The sequence below is a fragment of the Nicotiana sylvestris genome, chromosome 10 (assembly GCF_000393655.2).
Source record: "Nicotiana sylvestris chromosome 10, ASM39365v2, whole genome shotgun sequence".
NCBI lineage: Eukaryota > Viridiplantae > Streptophyta > Magnoliopsida > Solanales > Solanaceae > Nicotiana > Nicotiana sylvestris.
The window spans coordinates 11,381,530-11,393,118 of record NC_091066.1 but is presented as its reverse complement, the minus strand read 5'-3'; the positions used below and the strand labels follow the sequence as shown (position 1 = coordinate 11,393,118).

Below are 11,589 nucleotides of genomic sequence, written 5' to 3'. Positions count from 1 at the left end.
TTTGTAATTATTCTTCATTGTAATTCCTACTTTGCTTATCTAGAAGCGTTACTTAGGAACCCTTTGTAAAACCATAAACCCTTAGTGTTTGTGTCATGGCTAGAGTTAGTCATGAGTTGAAGTCTTTGTAATAGGTGTATTGCAAAGTGGCTTGAAATAGGTGTATTACAAGTTTGTAAGGGATTAAGAGTTTAATTCCTAGATTGCATAGTTTGTAATCTAAAGTTGCTCATAGTGAAGTTGAAATCCTATCAGTGTAGGTCGTGGTTTTTTATTCCCTTGAGCATGGATTTTTCCACGTAATAACTCCCTGTCTTATTTACCTGCTGTTTTATTAGCATTCTCATTGGAAACTCATAGAGGACCTGGTCTCTATATAATTTGGTGGACTCATATATTCTATAAATTGGTATCAGAGCGGGTTCTTTCTATCAAGTTAACACCTAGGAAGGATCCTAATGGTTGCTCCACCAAATTTTTAAGAAGGTTAGTCTACGTACAGACCACCCAGGTTCAATGGGCAATACTATGGGTGGTGGAAGACTAGAATGCATGACTTTATCATGGCAGAAGATTCCGAGTTGTGGGATGTTATATGTGATGGTCCTTATGTCCCAACGAAGAAAGTCGGAGACCCTACAGTGACGATGCCAAAAACCAGGAAAGAATACGACGATGCTAATAGGAAAGCTGTGGAGAAAAACTTTCGTGCCAAGAAAATTTTGGTGTGTGGCATAGGACCCGATGAATACAACAGGATCTCAGCTTGTCAATCTGCCAAGGAAATATGGGAAGCTCTAGAAACAACACACGAGGGAACCACTCAAGTAAAGCAATCTAAGATTGATATGCTTACCACTGAGTATGAGCTCTTCAGGATAAAACACGATGAATCCATTCAAGACATGCGCACAAGATTCACTTCCATCATAAATGAGTTACACTCGCTTGGTGACATCTTTCCGAGGAACTAGCTCATGAGGAAAATTCTTAATATCCTGTCGAGTTCATGGGAGAGTAAAGTGAATGCTATTACTGAAGCAAAGGACTTGCAGGAGCTGACCATAAATGAGTTACTTGGAAATCTGAAAACCTATGAAATGAAGAAGAAGATAGACAATGAAAGAAGAGAACCAAAGAAGGAAAAGAACCTGGTACTCAAAGCTGAAAGCAATGACTCAAGTGAGGAGGACAGTGACATGGCTTACTTAACCAAAAGATTTCAGAAGATGGTCAGAAGAAATGGAGGGATACCAAAAAGAGGCAGCTCCAGCAGACCAAAAAATTATGACCTTTGTCATAAATGTGGAAAGCCAGGGCATTTCATCAAAGATTGCCCTCTCCTGATGCAAGAACACTTCAAATACAACCCTGATAAAGCAACAAAGAGGAACCCGATTCCTGACAAACGCTTCAAAAGGAAGAGATCTGCTGACAATGTTGTGAAGTAAGCTCTTGCAGCATGGGGAGATCCCTCCAGTGAGTCTGAAGAAGAAACTGATGCAGGTGATAGCTCTATGATGGAAGTTGAAAGTGATGAAAATGAATATGATTCAATATTTGCTTTGATGGCTCAATCTGACAATGATGAGGTAAACTTCAGGGAGGTTCAGAGAAATTTGAAATCTTACTCTCCTAAAAAACTCATGTCATTCAAAAATGTGTTTATTGATGCCTATCATAGTCTTTTAGATGATAAGGATGCCTTAACCATAGAGCTAGGAGATGCTGAACAAACTAGAGATGATTTGGTAGTTTGTATAGTTGATCCAAATGAAACCATAAGCAATCTGGAAAATTAAAAGGTGGTTCTAACTGAAAAAATTGCTAGTGTAGAACATGAAAGAGATGATTTGGTGGTAGTAGCTGTTGACTTAAAAGAAACCATTGAGAATTTCAGTAAAGAAAAAGATGCCTTAGTAGAGAAAGGGATTGCTATTGAGCAGGAGAGAGATGACCTTTTAGTAGTGATTTTAGACTTATGGGAAACAATAAAGGAACTTGAAGTTGAGTGTAGGCCTGGAAATTTTGAAAAAGGGAAAGAGGTAGCTAGTGAGACACACATTAAGCTTGAAAATGAGTTAATTGCTGTGAGAACTAGTTTGTGTGCTGAACTTGAGAAAAATGGGCAGCTCCAAGTAGAACTAGAAAGAGTAAAAAATGATCTTGAGAAGTTCCTTAAGTGGACCTGGTCCTCGGAGGCTATTACTGCCATGTATGTTAATAATGATGGTAACATGCAGGGAATAGGGTTTCAAATGGAAAGAACTCCTTACAACCCTCATAGCAAATATGTTACTGTACCCAATAATTGGTTGTGTACCCACTGTGGGAACAATGGGCATTTCAAAGAAAATTGCCAAGCCAGGGTTCAGTCTCTGTAGAAAAACAAAGTTTTTGCTGAGAGAGTAACTGCTGAAAATGGACCGGGTGAACGCATGTTACTTGCATGGACTAAAAGAGCACTTATTCATCCTCTTGCTTATTACAAGCGACCCAAACTTGCTTGGGTTCCTAAATCTAACCCGTGATCTCCTTGTGCAGGGAGCAATGAAAGGAAGCAGTCAACAATGGTTCATGGACAGTGGATGCTCAAAACACATGACTCGAAATACCATGGACTTTCTTTTACTAAAAGCCCTACAAGGAGGAAGTGTATTCTTTGGAAATGGAAAAAGGGGTACATTCTTGGTGTTGGAAAAATTGGAAAGTCACTCCTCACTCAATTGATAATTCATACTATGCCACTGGCCTTAAGTACAGTCTCTTGAGTGTCTCTCAGATATGTGATAAAGGAAACAAGGCGGAATTCTTGTCCAAGATATGCATAATTACAAATTTGGTAACTAGTGAAGTGGTATTTGTGGCCAAAAGATAAAAAAAGATCTACGTTGCTGATTTGGAGTCTCTATAAAGTGGTGATCTGAGTTGCTTAAAATTTGTTGATGATGATGCTGAACTGTGGCACAGAAGACTGGGGCATGCAAGCTTCCCTTTTCTGAATAAGCTGATTCAGCAGGACCTGGTTTGTAGTCTGCCCATGTCAAAGTTTAAAGAACACAAAGTCTGTGATGCCTACGCTAAAGGGAAGCATGTGAAATCCTCATTCAAGTCAAAAAAGGATGTTATCACCTCAAAACCACTTGATCACCTTCATATGGATCTATGTGGCCCTATGAGAGTGCAAAGATGGGGAGGAAAAAAATATATCTTTGTGGTAGTGGATGACTACTCTAGATTCACTTCGACTCTATTTCTTAGAACAAAAGATGAAACCTTTGAAGTGTTTATAGAATTAGTGAAGAAAATCCAAGTGAAGATGGAATCAAGAGTAGCATGCATTAGATCAGATCATGGAACAGAGTTTGACAATGCTAAGTTTGATGAATTCTGTAACGAGAATGACATTACTCACAACTTCTCAGCCCCAATCACTCCCCAACAAAATGGAGTTATGGAAGGAAGAACAGAACCCTTGAGGAAATGGGAAGAACAATGCTGATCGACAGTGGGATTGCTAAGAACGTCTGGGCTAAAGCTGTCAACACTGCCTGCTACTTGGTGAACAAGTGCATGATCAGGTCTCTCTTGAACAAAACCCCTATGAGTTGCTAAATAGAAGGAAGCCCAAGCTTACTCACCTAAGAACATTTGGGTGCAAATGTTATGTTCTCAACAAAGGAAAGAATCAGCTTGGAAAATTTGATGCCAAGAGTGATTAAGGAATCTTTTTGGGGTACCCTTCTCAAAGCAAAGCCTACAAGATATACAACAAGCGGACTCAGTGTGTTGAGGAAAGTGTACACATAATCTTTGACGAGTCCTATCCCTCAAGTGAGAAACTCAACAAGGATGATCAAGATGGAGAGCCTCTGTTAGTTCCAGGTGAAGTCATTGACATGACAAACGGAAAGGCAGACATGATGAGTGATGACGTCCAAATCCACTACTAAAAAGTAAATGGACATGGTCACATGCAATATAATTTACCCAACTATGAGTCGGGGTCGAATCCCAGAGAGAACAATATGTAGGCGATTAGGAATGTAAGAAAATTATCACTTGTTATGCAATGCCAAAAACTAAGAATTGTTTTGAGAAAATATTTATACCTAAATACGGAAATGGTAACTAACCTAGAAAGCAAGTAAAATGATCAATGGCTACAAGTATGGATGCATCGGGAATTACACTCAAGTAACGATCTAATGTATTTCACAATTTTACAAATATGAGCGAGTTTATGTTAATTAGCCTCGGGTATTATTTCTATATTAGCTTCTTCCAAAGACTAACAAGACTTCTTAATTGAATTGTCCCTAAGACAATTAAGGGATTAAGTAGACCCGATTATGGCTACAAGTAGTTCAATCCTATCCCTAGGTAGAATTTATAAAATGAGGGTTAAAGCCTCAAGTTCTTGTTAATTAATCTTTCCCAAAATTAATTCGGAGTTAATGGGCGAGTCCTAGGGTTAGCTAATCCCTTTGAAAACATTAAAGAACAAGAATAATTAAAATAACAATAACTCACTTCATAAAAGATAAAAAATCATTCAATACATAAGCACAACAAGGTATTTATTCCACACTTTAAATATGATTATTTCCGTAAACAAGATTCATGTGTTGAATACAATACTACACACTTAGATATTCATTACAAAGCAAGGAAATGAAGAAAACAAAGGAGCAAGAAATTCTTAACCACAATCTTCAAATCTTCAAAACCCAAGTGTAAGTGCATAAACCCTAGATTCCAACCTTGTTCTCTCTAGTCCTAAAAATGAAAATAAGCCAAAAGATATTTTACAAATGAGCTGGTTTGGGTATTAAAGGGTTTGGGGCCAAAATATGTGCAATGACATAATTGCCCATAACTGAAGCACGATTTTCGCATTTGCTAACAAAAGTTCGCAGTTGCGAACTATGACCAAACTATTGACCTTCGCATTTGCGATCAGGTCTTCACATTTGTGAATGTTGACTGCCTGGTTGACTTCGCATTTGTGAAGTCTTCTTCGCATTTGCGATCACAACATGAATGGTCTTTCTTCGCAATTGCGATGAACTTCTCGCAATTCCCATCACTGCTTGCTTCGCAATTCCCAGGAATGTGTCGCATTTGCTACAACTGAGGCCCTTTTCCATATTTTCTTCTTTTCAGCTTCTTTTTGACTCGTTTCACTTGGTTTCTTCAATATCACTTCTAAATCACATAGAACCTATAATATAGAGGCAAATAACATTAAACACATGATTTTATCACTCAAACATAGCAAAAATATAGGCTGAAAGACAAGATAAGTTGGTAAAATACCAACTTATCAAACGCCCAAACTTAAACTATTGCTTGTCCTCAAGCAATGAAAGAGACAAAATCTCCTCTCAAGTATTTAACTCAATAACGCATCCTTATCATGTCAAGCCAAAAAGGTCTACTGTAAGCACAAACGCATGACTTCGATTGGTACCAACAATTAATCCAAAGCATATGAATTACCAAATACTTCTCATGAACTTCATTACATTTCAAGTGCTCAAACACTATGCAAATCAAAGTAGCAATCAAGTCATGACACTAAAGCTTCACAATTTGCCTCTTTATCATAATTAACTTTCTTTGGTCATTCCTTCCAATTGAAAAAGGGATTAAATTCACAACTCAAATCTCATGTGCCCTCACATTTAAGAGAGAATCCCACACGCATAAATCTTAATTCAAAACAAAAATGGGATATCAAATGGAAAGAATTAACTTTCTCTCACAAAGATGTTCAAATGCATAATAGTACCATAGGCTTGCCCTTCATGTATTTCTCCACTAACGTAGACAACTTGGTTCAAAATCAATTAGGACTTAAAGGGTTGTAGTTTAGGCTTTTGGTTAAGGTAGGGCACAATTTTGGTTAGAGTGACTCAAAACCTCCCCAAGCACTACAAAATTTACAATCAAAGTGCACTTCCTTCAAAATTTTCCATCCTTTCTTCACTTTTCATTCTACACCTAATCTTTCCTTTATTCACAACTTCTTCTTCTTCTTCTTCTTCTTATTATTATTATTTTCTTGCTTCCTTTTCAAAATCAAGGAAGGTTTCATTATTACCTTCCACCTTTTAAACAACTTCCATATCACAACTTTTCTAACATTCACCCCCAAACTTAGGCTTTTAGCCTATGTTTACACTTTCAAAGTACTTAGGGAGGTAGGGTGCAAAAAGCTAGATCAACAAAGAACAAAGGATTAAAGCTTGTAACATGGTTGCCAAAGAACAAGGTTAAAGGCTCAAAATGGGTTGACTAGGGAAAATATTCAAGGGTATGAAATTTAAGGCACAATAGAGGTCCAAGGAAGTCCTAATATCATTTTTCAAATCAAGCTAGTCTATGATTTTGCCTTGAAGCACATTCCGGGCAAGGTGTAGACTACAAATAATGCAAAATAACTCACAATAGATCTCACCACACATGGCACATGAACACTCAAGTGAAATACAAATCCAAATTCCAATTGAAATCAATGACTCAAAGAGGTTACATATAGCATATGAAGCTAGTTAGTGAATCAAAGAGCCAAAATTTGAGTCTAAAAGACATGACATCTTTACTTAAATTATTTTTCTTTTTCAATGACCAAAAATTCATATGCCGAGGTTTAAATCATGTTGGTACCAAGCAAGCCACAACTTGGTCAATGGGAACAAACCCCAACTCAAACCACTTATTCTTCCTAAATGAACATAAGCTATATCTAAACTACAATACTAATTCCCTTAAGAAAGTTGCCTAGCTATCCATCATCGGGAAAAGTCGACAAAAATTTACTAACAATTACCCGGTTCAAAAAGAAAATTGGTATCCTCGTAAAAAGAACCATGGTATAAAGAAAATCAAGGATATCACCACCAAAATAAAGCATACTATATAAACAAACAAAAATTAAAAAGCTAGTAAACATCAAGTCACTAAAACATAATATATATATAAAAACATAAATTCGAGAAGCTAGTAAACATACTAATATAACACATCACATGAAAATACAATAACATCAAAATGAAAACAACCAAGGTACCAATTCTACCATATTCACAATTATCCATAATTATACAAGAACAACAGTTATAAAAGAAGCCACCCCCAACTAAAGATGTTTCAATGTCCCCAACGCAACTAAACATGATAGAGTAAAATGGTGGAAAGTGCTCCCTGAATACTGCATTAGGTGCTCTCCTCGCTTTCTGACTTAGAGGCATCCTCCTCTCTTTCTTCCTCAGACCAATCAACTGGGGCATCATCATGGTGTTCCGGCTCGGTCGATGGCATTGGGTCTTGAGGCTTTAGGACTTTCAACAGCCCCTTCACACCCTTCCACATGCGGGTAAAGAATTTTTCTCTTTTTTTCTCCCTTTTTTTTCATCTTGGTGTGTGCCTTTGCCAGAGTGTCATAAGAATTGCTCAACATACCATGCACCATGGCCAGATCAGTGTAGGCCTTCTCCAGTGTCTTAAGGTGATCTCCCTGCTTCCTCTAATCATCAAGATACTTTTGAAAATCTTTCTTTGAAATGTATACAACGGGTCCCTCAGATATTTCACAAGGTCCCTGTGGAAGGCCAGCTACTAGGTCGCGAATTAGCCGCATTTCCTCAGTAACCACAACAAATGGTCCTCCTGCAGAAGATGATGGCTGGCTACTCTGATCGATTTGAGAAGAAGACCCCATCTTTCTTTTTTTGCTCTTCACAGCGCCTCCCTCTCCTCTTTTCTTCAATGGATTTAGAGGCTTTCCCGACTCTATCCAGCTGTCTCCCGGAGCTTCTTCCACCCCAGCAAGTTGGCACAACTCAGTGATAAGAAATGTGAATATCAATGATGTACTATTCTTGATCCGATACTCCCTCAGTTCATTGATGAAGATTTCACCAACATTTAACTGAATGCCATCCAGGATTTAGGCTATCATCTAAGCTTTTGTAGCCGGTACATTCCATATATTTAACACAGGGGAGATACGACTGCATATGATGGCTAGCCATATCTTTGCTTCGGCAGTGAACTCTTTGGATGTGATCCCTCTCTTCTCAGCTGCCCATGGAACATTCGCACTCGGGCATAATTTGGACAACAACCACTCCCCTGAGGCACAGTCTTTTGCATGGAATGGGGCCATGCCGTGGTCTGAAAGGTGATACACTTGATTCATAGTTGTAGACCCAAAGTGCACCATTTTTTCGCTAATTCTCATCTTTGGATTCCTTAGCCTGATAGCTGGGAGATTGGCATAAAACTCCCTCACCCATTGCTCAATGGCTCGGCAAGGTTGAGGGGCAAAATAGTCCCATCCCATGTTTACTAGCCTTTGATATAACTCAAGAAGGCGTTCCGGGACGTTGTCCAACAGTATACCACTCTTCGAGAGCAAGTTTTTCCAGATCAGTTCAATAAAGTACCGTTCTTGGCACTCCAATGACAAGAACTGGTGTTGGTCATAGTTCTACTCAGCTTCCAAGGGGTTGTCATTTGCGGAATCGTCAGAGTTAGAGCTCATTTTCAGTTATGGTACCTGTCAACAAATGGTAGGAGTGAAAACATGGTATGGCTACGAAGAATATTACAAAATGAATTAACTATGCCAAAGGAATGATCGGACAGTCGAAACCCAGCCTTAGAAAATTTTCTAGGATTTTGAGATTTTCAAGCACCTGCTCTCTGATGTCGCAATTGCGACATAATCTTCGCAATTGCGAAGTTATCAGCAACCGCAATTGCGAAAAAATTTTCACAAATGCGAAGGTTATAGAATACTGATATGTTCGCAATTGCGATGAAACCTTCGCAATTGCAAAGTTGGCTGGAATTGGGATTTTTCGCAATTGCGACCACCTCTTCGCAAATACGAAGAGGCTATCACAATTGCGATATTGTCATCCCCAGCCTCTCCTTTCTTAGAGAACAGTTCTAAGCCCTAAAATATTTGAATACAAGCTATTCCTAATTAACCCAATCATCTTTTAAACATAACATCATGCAATAGACTTCGTAGACAACCATGAATCAACAAAAATATCAATGATTCGGCCAAGAATCTCATTCGGGCCTTCCATCGATCACATATTAAGCCCAAAAATTCACTTCTATTTTACAAAGCCCTAGGTACTCAGACTTCTCCATTTTTTTAGCAAAGAACAAAACTCACACTCTCAACCAACCTCACCCAGAAATCAACATACGATTTGGACAATTTTTAAACAATTTCGGGCAAAGGAATGTTACCCATTTAAACCCTAGGTTTTCAGAAAAAATTTAGAGAAGAAGAAGGAGAAGCAATTAAGCTTTCATACCTGGATTCTTGCACTTAGGAGTAAGAGACAATGGATTTTTACATCTAGGATCATGAGGGAGATAGAGGTTTGAGAGCCCTAGAAGTTTTCTTAACTTTTGTTCAAAATGGGAGAAGTAACCTGTTAAGACTCTCTGATGTCGCAATTGCGACACGACCTTCACAATTTCAAAGATTAATGAATCCTGTAGTTATCACAATTGCGACCAAAACTTGGGATTTGTGATGGGTCAGGTTCGTAAATGCGAACCTAAGTTCGCAAATGCGAAGACTGTGCCCCTACAATTTTCACCAACTACTATTTTTGGCTGCTCGATCACCCCGACCTGCTCAAATCAACTTCAAAATTTTTGAAACGTGGAAGATTGGTTAGAAACAATATAATAAGCTATTATAAAAAAGAAAATTTCAAAAATGACTAATAATTTCGAAAAACGATGGGTTGCCTCCCACCAATCGCCGCATTTAATGTCGTGGCACGATGCAAATCAACTTTACCACTTTTCTCTCCACTTGGACCATATCAATTGGTCACCCAACTTGGAATCAAGCTTGTGACCACAAGCGGTGGGGGTGGTAAGTAGATGATCAATCCAAGCCTCAATTTCTTCATTTTGCACTTCTTGGCTTTCATGTGAGGAATGTCATTTGGCCTTCTTGTTTCTTCAAATTGTAAGATGTATGGTTTTTGCATTTCCTTATCGCAATCCCTCATTAACTCGTGTAGTTCAATTCTCATATCACCACACAATTTCAATATTGAAAAATGCTTGGAATGTGAATCAACCCTCCAAATTGCATTTCTTCTCGGATTTTAATATACTCTTTTCCCCCGGACTAGAGTCAATCTAAACCAAATTTTCATTTACACCGGTTGACTCTAATTCCATATTTTTCTTGGCATCACTAACACTCATGAAGTCGGTTGGTGGATGTTCAATTCTTGATTCCTCAAAGTAGAGCTCACTTTCTTCCTTGAAATTGGACTCTTCTTGACTTCCTTCCACACTCTCAAGTTGGTGGGCATAGTGAGCCTTAACCAATATTTTCATTTGATCTTCCAAAGTGCGGATATGTTCATCATTGTGAGTCAAGCCTTGTTTCAAGTCCTCGAGTGCAAAGTTGTGCTTCTCCTCATTTGCAAGAATGGTCTCCAACATAAGCATCATCTTCTCATTTTTAGCATATGAGAGTTCTTCTTGGTTTTGATCAAGTGCCAAGGAATGATTTTCGGCTTCCACATCTAAGAAAAATTCTTGGCTATCATTAACTTCTGAGGTTTTTGGACCTCTAAAGCTTCAAGCATTTCTCCCATTTGTGAGTTCAACCTTTCAAGTGCCAAGTCATTTTGGAGACTATTTTCCAAAATCTCCTCCAAGGCACTTTGTTTGTTGTTTCCTCCTTGAATTAGGCATTCTAACATGAGCTTGAACTCTCCATTTTGACCATGCTCAACTTCTTCCATTTCCATAGCCCTATCATTTTCATCACAAAAAGTAGAATCATCATAGCAGGGGCTTGGAAGGGAAGGACAATTAAGCACAATACTCCCAATGACCATTTTGACGCCACACTTATCAAAAATACTCCACTCATGGGTTTGAGATTGTTCGCACAATCCTTCCCCTGGAGAATCTAAACAATTTTGCCATGAGTGTGGTCCTCCACAATAAGGACATGGGTCATCAAAGTATGAACAACTACCATCCAACCAATTTTCATTATATGATGCCATTTTTCAAAACTATCAAAATAAACAAGAAACAAACAAGAAAAATAGACCAAGGTAAGAAAAATTAATTACACAAATATTCACAAGTTTGGACCAAAGCACTTACGCTTATTTCTCAAACAACCTAAATTACACCAAATTGTTCCCCGACAACGTCGCCAATTTTGATGACGTCCAAATCCACTACTAAAAGGTAAATGGATACGGTCGCATGCAATATAATTTACCCAACTATGAGTCAGGGTTGAATCTCACAGAGAACAATATATAGGCGATTAGGAATGTAAGAGAATTATCACTTGTTATGCAATGTCAAACACTAAGAATTGTTTTGAGAAAATATTTATACCTAAATGGGGAAATGTAAACTAACCTAAAAAGAAAGTAAAATGATCAATGGCTACAAGTATGGATGCATCGGGAATTACACTCACGTATAGATCTAATGTATTTCATGATTTTACAAATATGAGCGAGTTTATGTTAATTAGCCTCAGGTAATATTTCTATATTA

At 38.1% G+C, this 11,589-nt stretch overlaps 1 protein-coding gene across 1 annotated transcript; it reads left to right on the top strand.

Annotated features, from left to right (window-relative positions):
* Window positions 1-563: 563 nt before the first annotated feature.
* On the top strand, window positions 564-974 carry LOC104241033 (uncharacterized). Its single transcript, XM_009795939.1, has one exon. The coding sequence runs from the start codon at window positions 564-566 to the stop codon at window positions 972-974; it is 411 nt and encodes a 136-aa protein (XP_009794241.1).
* The last annotated feature ends 10,615 nt before the right edge of the window (window positions 975-11,589 follow it).